Here is a 22,825-nt window from a genome sequence, read left to right as displayed (position 1 = left end):
CACCCTAGCCCGAAGACTGCTCTGGAGTTCAGGCTTTCTGATCTTAGAGCTTTCTCTAGACCAGCACTATGACATAGACCTTTCTGTAAGGTCAGAAATGTTCTATGTTAGGGCTGGGGAGATAGCTCATTTGGCAGAGTGCTTGCCTGTCAAGCACGAGGCCCTGGGTTCAATCCCCAGCACCGCAAAAAAAAAAAAAAAAAAAAAAAAAAAAAAAATGTTCTATGTTTGTGCTGTCCAATATGTGGCTGTTAGTCACAGGTGGTTATTGAACACTTTAAATGTAGTTAGTGTAACTGAAGAGCTGGAATTTAATTTGAATTCATTTAAATGTAAATAGCAGTGTGTAGCTAGTGGCTACCTAGCACAACTCTAGAAAATAGAACTTTACATGTCCCCCAGGAAGCAGAAATTGTTGAAAACAAGAACTGGGGTTTGCAAAACCTTGTGGGGCAGGGTTTGTGTGTTGAAGATGCATCTTCAGAGGAAGATGGCCCATCCTCAATGGAGGACTTTTCCTTTCAGGCTGTATCCAGGTGGCTCCATCCTGCTCCATACAGTTCACCTGCCAATCTGGGTTAGGCAGTTGGCAGATGCTTGCTGAATGTGGTTCTTGATGGAAATCCCTGTGGGACTCTTACATTTCCGCCCATCCTTCCTTTCCCTTCAGAACCTCAGAGTGACAGAGCGCAAAGGTCAGACTCATTTTGCTTGTATGGAAAATAACCTGAATGCTTGTGATTAGCCTGAGAGGCAGAGCCAGGGGGTGTCTGGTGTCTCCTGGTTAAGATTTTCAATAATGAGTCTGTGAACATCACATCTGTGAACATTTCCCTCAGAATGGAGTAAGAACTCTCAAAAATGCCCCCAAATGGGCACAGTGGCACACTATAGTCCCAGCTATGTGGGATGCTTGAGGCAAGAGGATAGCTTGAGTCCAGGAGTTCAAGGCCAGGCTTGGCAAACATATCTAGATCCTGTCTGAAAAAACAAAACCCAAGACCATCCAACCAAACAAAAAACTAGCAATGTAACTTTTTTTTCCCCCAGACTACAGTTCTTACAGTAAGAAGACACTTTCTGTGAACTTGATGATGGCTAAGTTGTCCTAAAAGGATGGTGCTGTTAGACCTACAGTCTCTGAGCTCTGCTCTGTACTGTTCATGCTAGAAATCTGCAAACTCTATCTCCCATAATTTCTTGCCATTTTACTTCCAAATAAGTTTGTCAGTGGGAGTGGGGGAAGAGGGAGGGACTCAGTTCCTGTTTCCAGCCAGGGTCTGAATCACTCTTGCAGCATCAGGCAACTGTGACACCATCCTCACTGTGAGTCCACGGAGGCACGATTGCGCTGCCTGAGGTCTCCTCAGGGTCCTGAATATGAGCTGATTTCTACCCTTCCTGGGAGTATTAACTTCACTTAGTTCATGGCTACCTTGAAGAAAAACTACATTTCTCAGATCTCTTTGCAACTATATTAGGTCGTATGGCAAAAGTTCTGGCCAATAGCAAGGGAGAAAAGCTGATACGTATAATTTCAGTGCCAGGCCCATGAAAGGCTCACCATCTTCCCTTTCCCTGTCCTTTCTTGGCAACCTGAATGTCAATAGTGAATCATCTTGTACCATGGCAACTGGAATCCCCATCAAGTATGGTGGGGCAGTTAGGTAGAAGAGGCTGGGGAGCTGATATTGTGGAGCCTCCACACTGGACAGATGATGCTTGGACTCTTATAGAGAGAAATGAACTTTCACCTGTTGAAGACAGTTTTGTTCAGAATCTGTTGAGCACCACACATCTGTATTCTAAGGTGTGACCCCTGAAAATTGGACATGGCAGCCCCATTCCAAAGGAGCTCACAGGTGCCTGACCCTGCTCTTGCAGAGGCCACTGAGATCCTCTTCGTCACTAAACCCAAGAAGTTTTTTTTTTGACCCCTGTTTGACTTAGTCTTTTAGTGGCACTTGGCATTTACTCCTTCTCAAAATCCTGTCTCTCCCAGGCTCTCTGGCATCCATACTCTTGACTTCCCTCCTATATCTCTGCCCCTCTTTCCTAAGTGTATTTTGCCTATTCTTCCGCATGTCATTGAAGTGTTGGTTATGATCCTCTTTTTACCCACAGTATGAGTGATTTCATTTCACCATCTCAAGCCTGAGAACTTCTAGAATGTTGGTCCAACCTAGATCATTGCTTTGAGCTCTAGACTCTATGGCCAATTGCTTAATGGAAACCTCCCCTTAGGATTCCTCATGGGTACATTCAACCCAACTTCTCCCTCTTTGAACTCATCACATTTCCTGGCTAAGCCTATTCTTCCTCCTGGCTTCTCAGGCTGTGGCAGCCCCATTATCCACCCAGTTGCTCAGCCTGAAACTTGCAGTCATCTTGATTCTCAGTCTTTTGCCCACATCCAGGCAAAGTACTGATTCTGTTGACCTGCTCTTTGAGGTGTCTCTCAAACCTGTCCACATCTCCCCATTCTCTCACCGCCCTCACCCAGCCTGCCATTCCCTTATCTCCCCAGCCCTGAGGCCCAAACCATTCTTCTGTAGCACAAAGATCTCTCATAAACCTATACCAGCTTCTTAGTGTCCTCAGGATTAAACAAAACTACTTTGATTTACAAGGCTCTTTTATGGTCTGGCCCCTGTCACCTCCTTATTCTGCAGGTCCGGTCCTGTGGGACTGCACAGTTCTACAAACCAGTCCCCTCTCTGGTCTTCACACAGAGCTCTTTCTGCCTATGACCCTCGGGTTTGCCATTAGCAAGCTCCCTGTGGCTCCCTCTCAGGCTCAGCTTGGGCAACCTACTCCCCAGAACCTTCCCTGCCTGCAGAGTTGGGGTGGTTGTGTCTCCTTTCTGTGCCCCAGCAGCTCAGACTAGCCCAGGGTCCTCCCCGTGGTATTGCAGTACTTTGTCCCTTGTAGGGTGCCACCAGCCTGGAGTCCAGGGACTGCAGGACCAGTACTGTCCTTCCCACCTTTGTCTCTCTGATCTGTAACTCAGGGGTGCCTGATCCCAAACTGGACAAGTTACTTAACATCTCTGACCCAGGACAAAATAGAGGGATAGTACCAATTTCCCAGGGCTGTGTATTTATTTTTTATTTTATAAACGAAATAAATATGCAAGTCTCTTGTCCAAAGACCTGGCTTGGTAAATATAAGTTCCCTTTTCTTATCTCCTTATTCAGAAAACAGAAAGATAACTGATCATAGGAGGGAGAGGGCTGGCATCCAGATATTGCCCTGTGGATGTTGAAATGTCATTAGAATTACAGGCCTTAGAATGGAAAGGAAAGTAAGGACCATCAGGACAACTTCATGCACCCATCACACTCTTGGGCCACAGGTGGACACCCCAACAGGGAGGAGAGCTGCTGGCTGACCTGGACCCAGTCCCCTTCACTGTCAGAGCCTAGCCAAGGGATTTTGGCTGGAAGTAGGGCAATTGGAAGGCCTCTTTACAGAAACTCCATTGGCAAAGTGTTCTTCCAACTGCTGGATGGGGTTCATAGATAGATCATGAAATCAACTTAGTAGCTTTGTCTAGCATTAAAACAAAACAAAAACTCAAATGGAAAATGGTACAGTACACTGTACAGTGTGGCTTTATGAAACTTCTTGTTCCATTGTCTTACATGATATCAGGAAGGCCCCTGCTCTAGACAGAAGAGATGAGAGGCTGGTACCTTTGGGTGGCTTTGGCCAGCAGGGGAAAGTGAGTTCATAGATTGTAATGGGCGGGGCCCCGCATGTGTGTGACCCACTACTGTCTTTAGGACACCTGGAAGGAAAAGGATGATTCAGGAAGGGGATGTGGAGGAGAAAAGAAGGTTTTTGCGGGCTTGGCACGATTATGATGGTGATTAAGGTGCTACTGAAAAGAAGAAGTTTACAAAAGCACCTGGGCAGAGCAATCACCTGGAAGGAGCAGTTTCCCCTGCAGAAGCAAGAGGGGCGACCTGGTCCCATTATCCTCATGAAATGTCCTTCATTATGGTGACAACTTGCAACAGAGTTCCCACTTTCTGGAGTTCCCACCTTTGCTTACTTCTCCTAAGACTTCTGGGAGGTCAGGGGAGGGTCTCATTAACCCATATCAGAGATGGGGAAACTGAGGAGCTGAGCCATGACTGCCAGACTTCCTGTTTCTTAGTGGGCACCCTGCCTACCTGACTATAATGTGAGTGCTCTGTGTTTATGGTGCAGGTTCAAGACCTGACTGCCCATTAGAATTACCCAGGCAACTTTTGAAAAAAGTTCCCAGTGCCTGCCCAGTTTCTCCTCAGACCCATGATATCAAAATCTTCAGAATCTCTGGGGTAGGGCCTGGCCTCTTTCAAAGCTTCATTGGGAGAATCGAGTGTGCAGCAGCCGGTCTGGTTGAAGAGCAGGGCCATGGTCCCTCCCCCAGCCTCAGGCCACTCTGGCCCGGTTGGTGCTCAGTCTCAAATGGAGTCACTGTTTTGCAGAGAAATTCCCCTGTGGGGCTGCCACAAGTCTCCAGGGACCTCCGGAGAGGAGGTGTGAGCAGGAAGATGGGGAGGCAGGCGGCTCTGACAGGCAGAAAGCAAACAGCTCACAGGGGTGGCAGGCTGCATTTTATTCATTGTTAATTTAAACACCCTTCAAGTCCTCTCTTGAAGTGCCGCTCAGAAAAAGAAACGTGTTGTCGAAGAAGCCCTGCATGCTCCACCCCCCTCCTGAGAGACTGAGTAGCATAGAAAATGAGTTGTAAAGCAGGGGCAGCTTCCCTTGGGAGGAAAGGAAAGGGGCCAGTGCAGACCTCTCATGGCTGGCTTGGCATCGAGTGATGACACACCCTGGGTGCCTGAAGGTGACAGAGCTGCTTCAGGGGCAAGAGTCCAGACCCCAAGTCCACACTGCCCAGCCCACCGGGTGTCAGGAATGGCTTCGTTAGCCCCTCTACCCCTTAGGAGGAGGTTTCTGAGTTTCCAAGGCCAGGGTTATTCAACTGCTGCAGCAAACAGAGCCCTGCAGCTGCCCTAAGTCGCAGTCTGGATGTGCTTTCCAGGCGGTGATGTGGAATTGTGCTTTTTATTTTTTAGTGTAAAAGGTTACAGTAAGATGAAACTGCATGGCCCACAGCTCCTCCGCGGCCTCGGTGGACTGTCTTCTGCCTCGGTTCCCCAGGGGGGCTCAGCCACCCTTCACCCCAGAGCCTGCAGGAGGAGGGCTCTGCTGGACAGCCTGAGGGATGGAGACTTCGGGTCAACTGCTGCTCAGGACGCGGCTTGGTTTTGGATGCTGGCTTCTGTGTAAAACAAACACATGCACATGGTACATAAAGCTCCGCCAAGGTAGAGAGGGGCTTTCCAGGCCCTAGCAGATCTCTAGGGAATCAAACATGAGCAATCTTTCTTCTTAAAGCAGCCCAGACTGACTTTTCCTTGCAGAGAAGGGCTAATAGCTCTTTGTAAGGCTGATTGATGTGTGTGCGGGTGCACGTGTGCATGGTACTGTTTGAATGCCCGGGGCTGTCTGACTTTTTCCACAGGCTGAGGGCTGAGACTCCCTGAGCCTTAGGACTCCTTCACCAGGCCTGGGCCTCCGGCTTCACTCAGAGAATGAAGGAATCTGATCACTCACCTTTAGCAAGCAGGTGCACCTTGGTGGCTTCTTAACCTGCCTGCTCAACTCTGAGAGGGCCCAGTACCAAGACCCTGGCTTCTGCATGGTCACAGCTGAATGGCAAGGGCTTCTTGGAGTCATGCTGCCTTGATAGGAGCCCCACAGTCCAGCCTGAGATGGGTGAGTGTGAGCCTGAGGTTAGGAACACTTCCCAGAGCCTGTGCAAGTTGCAGATTGCAGTGAGCTGTGGGGCGTGAGAGCCCTTGGCATCTGGCAGAATAGAGCCCTTCTCAGCCCAAGGTTGGAATCTGCATGAAGGAAAGGGGTCCCTATCAACGTCATTGTTCCTGAAATGATGTGAAGACCCCATCCCATCCCTACTTCTCAGTGAAGGACCTCAAGCAGGATATTTAACTACTCGTCCTTTAGGGGTATGTCTAATGCTCCATCAAGTCCTCTGACCCAGCTTTTCAAGGCAGCAGCCCTGAGCCTTTTGAAGGGAAGGACGACATTGTGCTATATCATCCAATGTCACTGAGATTGGGGTCAAGGGATGGGGACTTGAGGGAAAATGCACACGTGGCCCTGGGTCCTGAGCTACCACTGTACCTTGGAGGATTAATGTTTCTCTGGGAAGATGTGAGGCTTATGGCTCCTTTACATATTTGCTCAGCTGCCCCCAATTGCCTCCCTCCAAAGCCAAAGCGTAGGAAAGGAAGTGAAAACAGCTAAGGCTGTAACATAAGTAACTTAGGATAGACTGTAGGAAGCGCTATTGACAGAGGAGATTGCCAAGGAATGTTTTGTATTTCTCTTCTCTGTAGGCAGTTCCTGGTCCCTCCAGAAGGGGCAGGATTCCATTAGGGCTGTGCACTGGTCGCTGGGTTGGAGACTTGGTGACTGGGCCTTTGGCTCTCTGTGCTGTTGCTGGGGCTGGGGCTGCCTTCCACTACATAGGCAACTATTTTGCCTGTAGATTGAGTCCTCATGTCCAGTTGCCTCTACCATGGGGATCTTTACTTCCTCCTCTGGATAGCTCAGATCTCCAAGTTATTTCCCGTTGCCTAGGTGACATCTCTAATTGGATGCCTTTTAATGGTTTTTTCTTTAAAAGAGATGAACCTGGCACTTTATTTCCATGTCCTGCTAACATGTGCCTCTGAGCACATGCAGTCCCCTTCTATGAATGCAGCCAGCATCCAGACGGGTGCTCACAGGCCTGACCAGACAATCATGGTGGATCCCGGAAGCTGGGTTCTTGGAGGCGCTTACCCCTCAGGATTTAGCAAGACTCACTCCTCTCCTGGCCAGCCATACCTCACTGGTTTCATCTCAGATTAAGTCCCGTGTTTTAAAAACCAATCCCAACCCAAATTAGAAATTACCCAAAGTACCTGGAGAGTCACTCATTAAGATCCTAGCTATTTTTTTCCCTTCTTACCATAAACTGGAAGAGAAGAGAGGAGTTTGATATTTAACATGATTCTTAATGCTGTGTATAGGTGAGTGTGCACGTGTGCATGTTTGGGGGTAGGTATGTGTGTACAAGTGTCTGTACCTTTTGCCAGGGAGGGAGATGTCATAGCATCTCTGGAGCTGGTGGTGAGGTGGTGCTTTTCTAAGACTTCCCATCAGAAGTAGTATACAGCCCAAGCCACCATCCTTTCAATGAAGCCTGGGTAGACAGAGGGCTCTTCTGGGAGAATCTGTCCCTCATCTTGAGGATCATCCAGATCATAACTTCTTTTTTTTTTTCCCCTGGTGCTGGGGATTGAACCCAGGGCCTTGTGCTTGACAGGCAAGCACTCTACCAACTGAGCTGTATCCCCAGCCCCATAACTTTAATCCAAAAATTACTCCAATCCATGGATTCCCCCTGTCTTCCTCCACCTTCAATGAAGACTGTACATGAAAAAAACAAAAACAAAAACTGACTTGATTATTGAGGGGCACTCAGGATTTTGAATGGAACCCTGCCATTACAAACCCCCAAATACATTTGCAGGATGGCTACTGTGGGTTTATGTTGGCACAGGCCCTGGGTTCCCAAAGGTGTAGCTGGCAGAGCCCTGACTTGGGAGGAGGAGGGGCAGCTAGGGGGCCATGCTCTGCACCAACAGGCTCTCTAATAATGGTAAAATGTCAAACTGTCAACAGTTGTTAAAAAAAGAAGAAAATGACAACAACAAATCTTGTCTGTGAAGAGTCAGATATTCTTGGTTAATAATGAAGAGCATTCCTATATGAGGATGAAGCTTGTGAATGAAAGGAGGGTTGGGGGACTTAAGATGTGCCTTGGAGATCTGCCGGTTAAAGCAGAGCAGGGTTCCTGCAGCCTGAGCTCCCCTCCTGCAGCCCACCCTGGGCTTTCCACCATTAGAAGTAGCTGCCCGTGTGCTGTGCTAAGTGGACTAACTCCAGGCTGAGAAAGGCCAACTAAGCCCCTTACCATTTGCAATTTCCAAATCTGGGGGAAATGCCACAGTCTGCAAGTTGTGCTATGTTTCATCTCATTGCATAATACTACACCATTCTCAGTGTGTAGTGGCTGTTCTATATATATACATGGGGAGGCAACATATGGCTCTCCCCACCCCCACCTGTCAAAACTGTGACTATATCACTTCTGACGACCAGAAGGAAGCTGTTAGGCTGGGCCAGGATTCTAAATGCTGAGGAGGTAATTCGGAGCCATGAAAAGCTGCACCATATGCTTTGGGGTTGCCAGCTGCTTATGTGCATGGGGAAGGGTTTAGTGCCGGTCTGCAGACCCCGGGAATGGCATTCTCCTTGCTGCAGTGTGCACTGGATGAGGGGGTCTGGGGTGCCATTTTTTTTCCTCCCTGGAGAAAAATCTCTGGGGGCCATGGTTCTCCAAGAGGGGACTCACAAGGGACACAGGCTCCCCCAAAACCTGCCTTTGATAACATCAGGCCTGGCCAAATAGTATTTCTTTTTTAAAAAATAAAATTTTTTGGTTTCATTTTATTGGATAAAGATTAAGAAAGCGCCAGCTCTGAGAGAAGTGAAGCAAATCACGCCCGGCGGCCCGCAGCCTGGGGAGGGTCCACGGCGCTGGCAGGCGGGCGGGCGGTCTACCTGGAGGCGCTGGTCTCCGCCAGCCGGTTGTTCATGATGCCCAGCGCGCCCACGCCGCCTGAGAAGCCGTTCTGGCGCGTGTTGACGCACACGCTGCGCGGGTAGCCGTTGGCCGTCTCGGACAGCTGCTTCTGCAGCAGCGCCAGCGACACTTTGTTGGAGGCCGTGAGGTCGCGCATGGAGATGAGCTCGCCCGACAGGCGACGGCCCTCGGTATCGCTGTCGCGGGCCGCGGGGTCTGCGCCGAGCGCGGCCAGGCGGCGACGCAGCCGCGAGCCGGGTGTGATGGCGTTGCGCCGGGCCAGGGGCGCGCCGGGCGCCGGGCAGCAGTGCGCGCAGCAGCGGCAGCTCAGCTTGCGCAGCATCCAGTTGAGCACCTGCTTGATGAGGATGGAGATGACGTTGAAGAGGGAGTAGATGCAGCACACGCCGAGAAGGATGAAGAGGAAGTTGCCCAGGCGGTAGAGCCCCTGGTTCCGGTAGGCGGCGTGCTGGCTGCTCACCAGGTCCCCGAAGCCGATGGTGCTGAAGGTGACGAAGCAGAAGTAGAGCGAGTCCACGTAGTCCCAGCCCTCCACGCTGGTGTACATGGCCGAGGCGCAGCACGACAGCAGCACGGCGAACAGGCCCAGGATGAGCAGCACGTGGTACACTGAGGGCTTCCAGCCCGCCAGGCTGTCGGCCTCCGAGAGCGCCGAGCCGCGGCGGAAGGTGGCGGGCAGCAGGCCGCTGCGGCGCAGCTGGCGCTCCCTGCACGTGCGCATGATGAAGGCCAGCAGAGAGATGATGCGCTCCAGAAAGAGGTTGAAGAAAAGGATGGTCCCCGCGCAGCCAAAGAGCCCGTAGGCGATGAGGAAGGCCTTTCCACCCACTGTTGCAGGGGTGGTCATGCCGAAACCTGTGGAGACACAGAGCGGGTCAGCAAGGGCAGGTGGACCCTACCTGGGTGTGTGTGGCAGGAGAATGCAAGTACCCACTTGGCAGCCATTCTGAATGGCTCCACTTAGGTGTGTACTTTTCTCTCCTTTGGTGACACTAGATATGGTTCCTAATCTTGGCAGCCCCCAAACTATAAATGAACATGGTGAGGCAGAATAGTCACTAGGAAAGACTACTCAGGGCACACAAAGCAGAAACCACTGCTCAGACATGCCCAAAGGCCAACAAGTGACACCTGTTCTCCCACCTCCTTCACCATCTTTGGGGTTGCTCACTCTGGAACGAGACAGTGTGCTCAGGTAGCTACAGTTTATGGTCACTGGAAAAGGCTTTGTGAAGCCGACAAAAGGAAAGTGAGTCCACCCACAGCCTTCAGAGTGCCAGCGTGGCTCTGGCCCTGGTGGTCAGCTCCTACCCTTCCAAGGATCATTATCAATCACCCTTGCACACACTGTGGCCAAGGTGAAGGTTGGGGCCTAGCTGCTGACTGTGCATATGGGCTTTGTCCTGGGAGGTCTGACCTGTACCTGGGCAGCTGCTTATTGCTTTTAAATCTTATATAACTTTTAAGCTACCCACTTGTTTAAATCACAGGCTTTCAAGGAGTCTTTATCAATTGATTTCTACAGAAGGTCCCTTGGGTACTCACTCCTGACATCCAGGGCGAGCAGAGGCTGATCTACCCCAGCAACCTGAGCTCTGCCTGTGCTGGCTATGATCTCTTTGTGGGACCCAAGGGGAGGGGGCTGCTATTTGGAGTCTGAGCTGAAAATGGGCCCTCTGCCTAAGAAGCATGATAGCGCCTTCCGGTACCTCTGGCAGCAAAACTTCAGGGGCATTTCTGCCCAATTCATGCCCAATGGTAGGAGGCCAAGCTGCCAATGGAGTAGGCCAACGCTGGGAAATGGGTGGAGAAGAGTTTGGTTCCATTTGCCAGTTTTCCTAAGCAGACCAAGAAAACATCTCGTATAATACTTTCATAGTAAATTTCTTAAACCTGTATTCTAATCATTCTGCAGATTCCCTGGAGGAAATGCCTAAATTTCTGACTATGGTGTTCATCTTATGCTTACTGACTCAAATTCGGGGAAAATCCTACTATATTACCCATGTTAAAGAAGATGGGTTATGCTCCTACATCCAGACCTTGACCACAGAAGAGTGAAAAACAAAACAAACAAAAAACAGCAATGAAAACCAATCTCAAACTAGCAGTTTACCCAAGAACTTGATAGAGGGATTGCTATACTGTAAAGCCAAACTCAAGTCCTTGACTCATAAAGAAATCACCTCTGGACTGGGCATGGTGGTGCATGCCTGTAATCCCAGGCAAACGGGAGGTTGAGGCAGGAGAGTCAAAAGTTTGAGGCCGTCCTCACCGACTTAGTGAGACCTTCAGCATCTTAACAAGACCCTATCCAAAAACAAATGAAAAAGAACTGGGCATGTACCATGTAGGCCATAGATAAAGTGCCCCTGGGTTCAATCCTTAGCAAACACTCCCCCCAAAAGAAAGAAATCACCTCTAAATTTGTATGGCTACATGTGGAGCAGGACTATGTGTTTGTATTTTTAAAAAGTTCTAACTTGATAGCCAAAGTGTCTGGCAACATAAGGGAATACTATACAGCCATAAAAATACAAACCACAGCTACTTACAGCAACATGGATGAGTCTCACAAAAAGAATGTTAAACAAAAGAAGCTGGACACTTAAGAATACATTCTGCATTATTTCACTAATATAAAATCTAAGGTCAGGTAAAAACAAACTAAAATCCCAGATTTTTTTTTTTAGGGAAACAGACTTTGTTGGTCAAATTATCATTATTATTTGTGGTAGTGGGGATTGAACCCAGAGGTACTCTATCACTGAGCCATATCTGTATCCCTTTTTATTTTTGATTTTGAAACAGGGTCTCACAAAGTTGCCAAGATTGACTTTGAACTTGCCTCAGCCTCCTATTGTGAGATTACAGGTATGCACCATTGTGCCTGGCTTGATGTCAAATTATAAGAAAAAATGAAAGAGTGATTTTTTTTTTTTTTTTTTTTTTGGCAACAAGCATTGAACCCAGAGGCACTGAGACATATCCCCAGCCCTTTTAATATTTTACTTAGAGACAGGGTCTTGCTAAGTTGCTTAGGGCCTTGCTAAGTTGCTGAGACTAGACTTGAACTTGCCATCCTCCTGCCTTGGCCACTCAAGACACTGGGATTATAGGCACGGGCCACCATGCCCAGCTTTGAAAGAGTGATTTTGATAAAAGTCAGAGTTGGGGTTTCCTCTGGGGGTGGCAGGGAACATAGGGAATTTCTAGGGTGTTAGAAATGTTCTGCTGACCTGGTGGCAGTTACATGGTGCTAGCTGTGTAAAATTTAACTGTGTTTTATGAATTTTCTTGCACTCGTGATAAGAAAAACTTGTTAAAAATTTATAGACTGTGAGAACTGTAAGGGACCTTAATTCTGGTCTACCCCTCATTGTATGGGTGAAGAAGGAGGCCGGGCAAAGAGGAGTGACTTCCAGCTTGACTGGGCACCGCTGCCCTCCATTCGCCCTGTTCCAGCCAGTTGCTTAGACAGGGTACACAACACTGCTTCTGCTCACTGAGGGAAATCAACCTCTAGTAGAGGGATGGCTGGGTTAAATTCCTAAAGAAATGGAAAATCCTGAGCCTGGAACATTAATATTTTGCTTATGTTGAATTGAATGTTGTTGCAAATGTTGGATTGAATTTTCCTATATTTTTAGGATTTTCACTCACGGTCTCAAAGCCAAGGACAGTATGTGGTTTGTAACTCCCATTTTATTTATTTATTTTTTGGGGTGTGGGGATCGAACCCAGGGCCTTGTGCTTACAATGCAAGCACTCTACCAACTGAGCGATCTCCCCAGCCCCTGTAACTCCCATTTTAAAGAGAAAATTCCAGACACATCCTGGCTGACTTAGCAAATCAGCAAAATGGGTCTGCAGTCTAGTAACCCCAGCACCACCTCCAGGCTGGGCTGGAAGGCTAGAGATTATCCAGGGCTTGGCGGATGATGGGCATAGGTAGAGTTGAGGTGGTGGGGAGTACGGAGGCATCCTCCGCCCACCCCCAGGATGCAATGGTTTTTGGGGGACGTTGAGAACTTCTGGGGCCATAGTAAGAAGGGAACCAGGCAGCTTGACTCCCAGTGGAGAGCCAACTGAGCCACAGACACCCTCTGGCACCCAGGGCGCTGGAGCAGAATATGGAGAGAGCTCCAGGGGAACCAGAGAGTGTCTCCTGGAATCTGAAACTTTGCCTGCAAATTGGGTGAGAAGCTGATGGAGGTGGGTCCGGCCACAGAGGTAGGGGAGGAAGGGCAGGGAAGGGATCTGTGCTTCTAGGGTGCTGTAACTGGATTTTTTTAATTAATTTTTTTGGTACTGGGGATTGAACCCAGGGGTGCTCAACCACTGAGCCACATCCCCAGTCCTTTTAAAAATATTTTATTTAGAGACAGAGTCTTGCTGAGTTGCTTAGGGTCTTGCTAAGTTGCTGAGGCTGGCTTTGTACTCCTAAGATTATTTGTTTGTTTATTGTGGCATTATTAAACCCAGGGACACTCTATCACTCAGCTACATTCCTGGCCCTTCTTACTTTTTATTTTGAGACAGGGTCTCCCTAAGTTACCTGGGCTAGCCTTGACCTTGTGATCCTCCAGCCTCAGCCTCTAAGTAACTGGTATTACAGGCCTACCTCACCATGTCTCACTTGTAGTTTGGACCTTAAATATCCCTGAAAGGCCCGTATGTTAAAGGCCTTGTCCCCAGGGTGATGCTGCTGGGAGGTGGTGGAATCTTTGAGAAGCGGAGTCTTAGTTGGAGGTCTTTAGATCGTGGGGGCATGTCCTTGAAGGAGATGGTGGGACCCGGCCCCGTTCCTTCCTTTCGCTCCTTGGCCATGAAGTGAGCGTCCTTTTGTTTGTTTCTTTGGTTTTTGGTGCTCAGGACAGAACTCAGGGCCTTGTACATGCTAAGCACATGCCACACGACAGAGCTGGCTCCCTGGGTAAGCCGCTTTGCTCCACCGTGCTTTTCCACCACAATGTGCTGCCTCATCACAGGCCCGAAGCAGTGGAGCCAACGATTGAGGACTGAAGCCTACAAAACCGTGAGCCAAAACACACCATTTCTTTTTATAAGTTGATAAGTTTATGTATTTTGCTATTGTAACACAACGTTGAGGAGGGCTTGCAACCTCAGGATGCATGAGAGTGACAAAGTCGAGGACACTGGAAGGAAGAGATCTGGAGATTGTCCAGGAGGGCTGTATGCTGGAACAAGGGGCCTTAGCAGTAAGAGGTGAAGGGGCAGAGGGCTGGGGACCCTATGAGGGGGAATCACAGGAGAGACAATAGAAGGTGAACATCCACTCAAGGAATGGGGTGGTGGGCAGGGGACTCCAAAGGACCCATAGACAAGCTCCGTGAAAGGCATGCTGTCTAAACAGTGGGCACTGCAGCCCCACTTGCAAAAGCTGACAACAGTGGCTCCAGGGATGTAGGCCCAGGGCAAGCCTTACCATGCCCACCATGCACTGTAGGTCCTGCACCACAGGTCAGGCCAGAGCTGGGGAGGAGGCTAGGCTTCCATTAGCAGCAAATGTGCAGGTTGGAGTTAACATCCAAGGATGAACCTCAACCTCAGACTGGTGTTTAAAACTTGGGCTTCTAACACAGAGGTTGTTAAGGGATTGGAAGGGGAGTTCCTAAAGACGATAGATGAAGACAAAGCTGCATCCATCTTGGCCTGTTTAACAAAATGCTCCCATCTGGATTTGCTCTGCAGTGGGTTGAAGACCACCACCTAACAGTGCCACACACTGTGCCAGCCTCGCATGCACCATCTCACTTCATCTCCACAACCTGTGAAGGAGGCAGGCACCGCTCAACAGACGAGGAAACCACAGCTGGGAAATAGAGCAGAGGCTGAAGCCCCTGTCTGCTGACATCTATAGTCCATGCTGCCCACCACATAAGACTGTCCTCTCGGAGCAATCCAGGGACCTCCATTGCTCTTAGGAAACAAATTGCAGTCCTCCAGGGCTGCTACCAGGAGAGTATTTTCATGGGGGAGTGGTTGTTCCCAAGTCCTCTGTCCATTATGGCTCTTTTCACTGATCACTGCTGCTTCCTTGACCAGGATTGGGGCCCTGCTTTTCCCTCAATGCTCCTATCAACATGGGTCCATTGGCTGAGAGAATCTGGCCATTTAGATGAGAAGGACCCAGGGCCTAGGTGTAGCACACAGGAGAAGAGGATACTACAGCTCCTGGTTAACAGCCTGGGTGACCACAGTGTGGTACTCATCTGTCCCTTGGCATCCCCACAGTCCCGCCCTGCCTGACCTACTTCCACATAGCCAAGGCCATCTCTTCTACCACCAGGGGCATCCTCAGACTCTAGAATCCTCCATCCCTGGACTCCTAGCTTGTGCCTAAGGCCTCCTTTGAATTTGGGGATTCCCGTTGAAGATCTGCCTTTTGCCTAGATAACTGAACCTAGGAGATCTGCCTCTCCCCCCACCATTCTACCCCACCCCCTGCCATGTGGGGTGGCCTTATCAGTGCCTCAGCAAGATGACAATCCCAGGTATGCAGCTGTTAACCCCAATCTCCACCCATTCATTCCTTCAGCAAACATTTACCAAGGACCAAGGTTGGCGGAGGCAAGCTAGGTTCAAAGACATGATGCAAAGTCAGACAATGCTGCTCCTGTCCTCACAGAGGATATGGGCTGCCTGCTTGGAGGCCCCTTGCAACATTTTTTAGGGTTTTTTACCGACCCCATCTATGCTGCCAGCGGGCTCAGCCGTGAGACAGGGCACAGCTTTTCCCTGCTGTCCCACAGTTTTGGCTGGAATTTGTCTTGGGGTCTTGTGACTCTGGCTCAGCTTACATTCAGCACAACCTCTTGATCAAGTGGTGACCGCGGACCCCACGTGATGCCAGATGTGCGACCAGACATGGGGTATTCGCTGCCCACAACAAAGGGACAGTCAGGTTTGGAGTTTCTCTGATAAGAGTAGGAAGCAGAAAGTTTCTCTGCCTGATTCCTGAGGTCTGGCTCCTGTGCCTGCTTCTCCTCCTCTCTTTCCTGTATAGAGGCAGTTCAGCTCCGGGGACGAGGAGGGAATCGTCCATTCTCTTTCCCCATCAATATCAATAGGCACAGAGCTCAGGATGCCAGGGTCCTGGGTCAGGTCTGTGTGTGGTGCTACTGCCTAGTCAGTTGCTTCCCAGAGTTGGGGAGTACGCCCCCAAGCATTAACAACTTGTGGGAGTCTAGATCCGATCTAGAGAGAGGTCTTGAAGCTTCAGCCAGACAAAAGGCAAACCCTGCCACCCTGAGAATCTCCTCCTCCCAGTCACACCCTGCAGAGGTGTAATCTGTCCCTGGGTTCACACCACGCCTGCTATTTTGTTTATGCCACAATTGATCTGCCATTACAGTCTGCAAAGAGCAGACACTTGGGGGCTTTATTATGCCACTTTGACAAAAGCTGTGAAGTTGTTCCCACAGCCTGTCTGGTGCTGCCTTCGCAAATAGGCCCTGGTGACAGGGCCTTTGGAGTTCAGCTCAAGGAGCCTGGGAGTGAGACGGGATGCAGGTGCTGGTTTGCACTGTGCATCCCTGGGTGGCAGCCTCTGTGGGATACTTAGCATGCACCTCCTATCCAATCCTCCAACCTCCTACAGGGAAGGCACTGTTTCATCAACTGCTGAGCAAGCACGTGGGCCAAGAGATGAAGGTTGTCACCGATTTAGCTTGTAAGAGGCTGAGCCGCCCCTGAAGTCCATGCCCTTTCTGCTGGGCCAGACAGATGGGAAGTCTTGGCTCATTACCCTCTGGGTCCTTTTCCTGCTGGGCTCTGCACTGTCAACTCCAAGGGGGGATATATAATTTATAGTCCAATCTGAAGTATTTTTGAGAGTAAAACTGGCACTACTCATAATTGCCCCAGGACAGCATGTGTGAGCCAGGGCTGTGCCAAGCAATGAAGCTGTATAGTTAAAATGCAGATTTCAAAGTTGGTCCCACTCCAGAGGGTGTATTTAGTAGGTCAGAGAAGGGACTCAGGAATCTGCATTCTAATTCCCCAGATAAACCTGATGTAAATAAATTATTTTGAGATACGATGTTAATAAGGCATCCCTGATAACCCTCCTGGTTGGAATATGTCCAACTGCTACTATCTGACTTGAATTTCCATTGACCTAACACCCTAGTGGCAGACTTTGTATCATCTCCTAACAATCATTCCCCAACCCTTTACTGAGTAGCAAGCCAGGCTACTTGCAGAGCTGACCCAACTCCAGGAAAGAGCACGATTAGTCCAGGTTATCAGAATAATCCAGTCCCTTACCATGATTGGCTCAAGGATGGGAAGCCCAAGCCAATCAGTGCAGGGCATTTTTGTGGCTACAGAGATTGCCCTAGGAATTGGCATGTGACCTCCTTCAGGCCAAAGAGAAGAGAATTTTTCTGAGTTAAAGATTTCTCCCTCTTACCAGAGCTGTCTTGGACCCAGGGAGCAGGAGATGGTCCCAAGAATGACTGGCAGCCTTCAGGAGCCAGGAGGAGAACCAGCTTTAGCACGAAGCTGACACTATAGAAAGTGGATTGGGAGGGAGGCGATCTTGAGATCTTGATGGTCCTAGTATCTCGTCAAACAAGGAGACTTGTAGCTTGGTCTACCTCTGGAATCCCATCTCCATGAGCACATGAATCTCCTTTCCTCCTTCAGCTTTTTGTGGCACAAACCCAGACACATTCCAGGACACATTGATGGTTCAGGGACCTGGCTAAGCAGTCCAGTGTTCAGGAAAAGCACTAGACTAAATTCAGAAGTTTGAGTTCTGATGTGGCCTCCATCAGTGAAGTGATTGAAGCAAGTCACTATCACTTCTCTGAGCCTCGATTTTTTTTATCTGTAAACCTCCCAATGTGATCCTGTTTGTAATCTGCATACACTATGCCAAAATGTGTTCTTAGGATGAGAAAAAGATGGAATGGGGGTGAGGGGTGGAGAGAATTCCCCCGATTAAAGAAAGATGACTTAAAGTGAGACAAGTTTATTTGTTTTGGGACTTTTCAGAGTGCTTATGTGATGATGTACCCCATGTGATGTGTGGATTTTAACACTACCTGAGGTCCCCCAACTATGTTGACCAGAGTGTATTTGGTGTTTAGTGGTTAAGATCACTTTAATCTTTGGGAAATGCTGCACTTCACCCTCATGAAGAAGTAAGGATGATTCATGTTAAAACATAGGAGGATGTCTCACGTTTGAAAAAATCACTGTGACCCTGCAGTGCCTGAAACCGTGCCTGGTATGCAGAATGGGCACCAGCCACATTTGTTGAGTGAATAAATAGACATCTCATTCTACTTGTTTGGAGCAATGATTCTTAAATCAGTGTGCCTAGGACCCCCCTGAGGATCTCAGCTGAACAACCTGGATAATTCCAGACCTTTTAAGAGGCCAAGTGCTAAAGGATGCTAGGAAAAGTCATGAAAGGGTTGAAATGTGGAGGAAAGAGAGCTGACGCTGATGGAACCCTATGCTGAGCGCTTCACACATAGCAATTCATTGAATTCCTGCAACAACTCTAGGAGGTGCTGACCATGTGATAGTCTCAAATCACAATGTATGTTACAATCAATGGCCTGAGTGGTTTATTTAGCAGCATTTAAAATTCTTCATGGGGGCTGGGGTTGTGGCTCAGTGGTAAAGCGCTTGCCTTACAAGTGTGAGGAACTGGGTTTCATCCTCAGCACCACATAAATATAAATTTAAAAAATAAAGATATTGTGTGCATTTACAACTAAAAAATATTTTTAAAAAATTCTTATGGTACATATAATGCTAATGCATTTATAATGGATGGGGTCTTAGATTTGATGAATGACAGTGAGTGTTCTTATCATCCCCATTTGTGAGATTTGTAAACTGGGTCTGTGTAATAGATAGACATTGAGGTCACCAAGTGGAGCAACGGGCACAGTGCATATCTGCGAATAGAGGAAGGAGCTTGTGTTGTGATAAGGGAAAGAGGCAGATACACAAGTTTGGCAGTTCTCAACTCTGGCTGCTTAACAGAATCACCTGGGGAATTTAAAACAATCCAAACCCTTTGGTGCAGCCAGATCAGTTAAGGAGAGAATCAAGGCTGAGGTCCTCCTGGTGGAGTGATTGGGAAAGACCTTGAAGATGGGGTGGGATTTCAAGAGCAAAGAAGAGAAACAGGACCTTGTGAAAGTCATTCCTGCTGTAAGTGCCGTGCACAGGGCCTGGGATGAGTGTGAGGTTTAGCCTGCCAGTACCCACATGTGGCTCAGCGTTCAGTAACTCTGGCTGATGGAGAGAGTGAATCTGTGGAAGAGGGAAACACTGGAGGAAGCTTCCATCCACCTTGCACTCAGCCTGAACCTGCCGGTATTTTGTGAGCACTGCCTGCCATCTCTAGGAGCTTCTCCAGCAACCCACCCTGCTTTGGAGAAACTAGGAAGCCCTGGGAACCTGCCCGTCAGGCCACAGGGGCACATTATTCTCTCTAACCCTCACCTTTTCCCTCTAAGATGGTCCGTGCTTGCTTATCTCTGAATGTTGTGAGGATTAAGGACACTCCTCCCGCAGGACTTGGGAAGTGTCTCCAAAGCACCAAGCTGAATTGGCAAAGCATGACCCATCACAGCCAAACTGCCCCAGGTGAAGCATACAAGGAACGGGCACATCCTGACATCGTGGAGGAATTTTGGTGGCAAGGAAAAAGCCCTGTGCACGTGCTCAAACCTGGCTCTACCTGTCTTGTCACCGCACCATGCCTCAGTTTCTCCACTTCCAGGCTCCCTTCCAGCTTTGGCCCCTGCACGGGGTAGGAGGCCTAGCTAGAGGTAGGCACCAAATTCAGTGAGTGTGTGTGTGTGTGTGTTTGTAGGGTGTATTTAAAAATGGGGCTGTTGGTGGAAAAGCTGCAACTGTAGGCTGCTCTATTTGTTGGCATTTATGGATTTGTCTAATTTGCAGCACTAGCTGGCTCATTCCCTGAGGGCAGAAGCCCGTGGTTGCCTTCCCTCCACAATAGGGGTGGGACTGGCGCTCCATCTCACCCTGCATGCTCAGAATAAAGACACCAGTCAGCAAGACATGTGGAGAAAGTGCCCCTTCCCCAGTTCTGCATGCATTTGGCTTGTTCTTTGAGGCCTCTGGGATGATTTTCTTTGTTTAATGACAGCAGGAGGGGAGGCGGGGATGGCTGAGGGGGCAGGAAGCTAGGAAAACAGGACTGAACTCAGCAGGTGCAGGCCAGTGATTTTTTTTTTCTTCTTTGGTGCTGGGGTCTTGCCCAGGGCCTCGTGCATGCGAAGCAAAAGCTCTACCACTGGCCACCCTCCCACAAACACATTGGCCGGTGATTTGTTAACATGGGAAGGGTTTTGATAAACTGTGGGCAAAGGCTAGTGACTCCCTCTGCATAACACAGCCTTCCTGCCGGCGGGGCTGCCTTCTACCCCCACTCTGTGCTTCATCTCTGGGATTAAGCTCTTCTCTCCTCACCAGAAATCATTCAGCAAAATGAGTTATTAAAAGCCGGTTAACTACTCCTGCCTCAGGGTAGCTCCCGCTTAACAACCTCGCCTGGGGAGCAGCTGTCAAGAGCAGGCCCGTGGAGCTGGCGGGAAGATGACTCATTTACAAGGCGCTGGGCTCCATCCTGCCCCCCAGATCTGTCTCTGCCTCTCTGATGACTAATCCTCTTCGGGGGATGAGATCACACCCCTTCTGCGCCTCCGCCCCCCAACAAAAAGAGCAGAGCCCTTAGCCCCAGCCCAGGACCCTGGGAGAAAACTGAATCCAAGACCAGAGAAGGCCTTTGATGGGACAAGACCTGGCAACAGGAGCCCTAACTAACTAGGAGCACTAACTAACTCAGATGCATATGCAGACGCTCCGGCCAGCCTCCTCTGCTCCTCACTCTTCCGTCTCAGGGCTGTAATGGGGCAGCACTGGGAAAAGCTCTGAGTTGGGGCCACCCCTCAGAAGGAGGTGCACTGGGCTTCGGGGAGAAAGCAGGTCCATCATCCCATGTCAGTACAATCACATTTACTCCAATGCTGTCGTAGAGGAGCAGGTTTTTAAAGAGGGTGGTTCTGGGAAGCAAGGAAGCCTGCTCTCAGTGGGAGTTCAACTCTTCTCAATCAGATCGGGTTTTATATCCCTGGAGAAGCAGACCCCAGTCACACCCATTCAACCACGAGCCCCATTGAGGGCCTCTATGTGCAGGCTGAGGGGACACATGGGGAAGACAGAGCCCTGACAGGCTAGATATGGAGGGTGGAGGAGCCCTCAGGGACAGCCTGCTAGTGCAGAGACCAGTCCTCAGGGGTCTGGCTCCATCTGACCGAGGTGTCCTGGAACTTGGCCTTCTCCCCGAGCCTTGTCCCACAGATAAGAAGGCATGATGAAACAAGCCTGTGATTTAAAGCTGCAGCTAGGGAAGAACCCTGGAGGATTCACAGAGAGCTTGGTGTTTGCCCTGCTAACCGGCTGACATGCCCTTCAACAGGCTGAAGGGCTGCCCCCCCGCACTTCAGTACCAGGGTCTCTGTTGGGGCCTGGCAGGGATTCACAGCTTCTGGACTGTGGTGGCAGAGTGAGGTTGAGGCTGAGGTGTGACCCTCCTCCCAGTGGGCCAGGCTGCTTCTGACTGTACAGTCTGCTCCCAGCTGACATGGCCGGGAAGGTAGACGCCTGGTGCACAGGAGGTGACGGGGGAGGGAACTGGAGTGATGGGGCTCCTTTCCCAGGCACCCTGCTGGCGTTCCTAAAGGTGCAGGCTCCAGGACAACTTGAGCAGGTGTCATCATTATACAGGCGAGGAAGCCAGAAATCAGAGAAGTCAGGTGATACGAGGGAAAGAACCAGAGTGCAGGTCCCAGGCCCCACAGCTGCAGCTCCTGCCATGACACCCTTTGAGGCCCCACCCAGCCTTAGGTTCAGAGAATGCAACTGTGATTCTGCTCTGAAACACGCCCCCAGTTGTACTGTGTGGGGCGGGGCAGGTCTTGGTGTGGTTAAAATGCCTGCCCTGAGTCTGCAGTCTGAGTTTGTACCACCTCCCAGGTGATAAAAGGTCATGGAAGGGGCTGGGGCTGTAGCTCAGTCACAGAGTGCTTGCCTCCCCTGTGTGAGGTACTGGGTTCAATCCTCAGCATCACATAAAAATAAAATAGAAAGACATTGTGTCCATCCACAACAACAACAAAAGACCACGGAAGCTGGAGGTTCAGAGCCGTTAATGACCTTGTTCAAGGTCACAGAAAACAGCACCACCAGGGTTGCCACTCAGGTCTGCCCAACTCCACATTTGTTCACTGCAGTTGCTTGGCCTTTAGCCCCTCTGCTTATGCACAGAGGCCCTGATGTCTGGGAGCGCTGTGCCTTTTTTAGGTACAGTCTGTACACAGCTGCACAGTGGCGTCACTGAAGCACAGCCCTGCTGGTGTCACTTTCCTGCTCAAGCCTCCCTGGGCTCCCATGACTCACCTTACCAAGTCAGGAGTGACTTACTTCCTTTTCCTTTCACCGCCTGACTCCTTTTCCTCACCTGGCAGCACTTTCAGCTCATCAGGCACTTGGTTAGGTGCAGCCTTCTGCCCCTGTCCTGTTGACTCTTGTCCCAGAGTACGATTTAGCCCTTTGTGTTTTACCCTGTTGCCTTGCCAGGAGAATGTGGCCCATGTCTTAGATGTTCTCCCACCGTCTACATCACAGGGGTGTGGGGGACAACTGCCACATTCCTGACAGAGCTGGCTCCTTGTCTAGTGACCACCAGGATGGTGGCTGCCATCTTGGTTTTAGTTTCATTCTTTTAGCATTTTTCTAAGATACGGGGGCAGGGAAGGAATACCATGACGAGTAATACTGCCCATGCTCCACAACCAGACACCACTAGGAAGACACCTGTGGTTGAACAATATTGGATTTATTGACTCATGGTGACAAGAGCTCATTACCCACCATGGGAGGCTGTGCAGCATCAGTAAGTGCTAATTCTGGGATTTGGGCTTGAGTTAGATGACGGGGGGAGGGCTCAAGGAAGCAGGCTTTACCCTGGATTGGATGCTGCCAGGGAGCAGGCTGATTCTCTGATTG

At 49.7% G+C, this 22,825-nt stretch overlaps 1 protein-coding gene and 1 long non-coding RNA gene across 2 annotated transcripts in view; one reads left to right on the top strand and one right to left on the bottom strand.

Moving 5' to 3' along the window:
- Window positions 1-5,101: 5,101 nt before the first annotated feature.
- Window positions 5,102-22,825, bottom strand: part of KCNK12 (potassium two pore domain channel subfamily K member 12) — a 52,847-nt gene continuing 35,123 nt past the window's right edge. Inside the window, exons 2-3 of the mRNA XM_079111634.1 lie at window positions 8,698-9,595; window positions 5,102-5,281 (exon numbers count right to left, since the gene is read on the bottom strand). Coding sequence (XP_078967760.1) covers window positions 5,239-5,281; window positions 8,698-9,595 — 941 coding nt within the window. The 3' untranslated portion in view covers window positions 5,102-5,238. The remainder of the gene's footprint in view (window positions 5,282-8,697; window positions 9,596-22,825) is intronic.
- LOC306644592 lies at window positions 9,509-17,846 on the top strand. The gene is made up of 4 exons (XR_013759417.1): window positions 9,509-9,614; window positions 13,616-13,778; window positions 14,456-15,258; window positions 17,765-17,846. It is a non-coding gene; the product is annotated as an uncharacterized lncRNA (long non-coding RNA).

This window comes from Sciurus vulgaris (assembly GCF_902686455.1).
Source record: "Sciurus vulgaris genome assembly, chromosome: 14".
Lineage (NCBI taxonomy): Eukaryota > Metazoa > Chordata > Mammalia > Rodentia > Sciuridae > Sciurus > Sciurus vulgaris.
The sequence above is the reverse complement of the archived record's forward strand: the minus strand, read 5'-3'. Positions and strand labels throughout refer to the sequence as shown.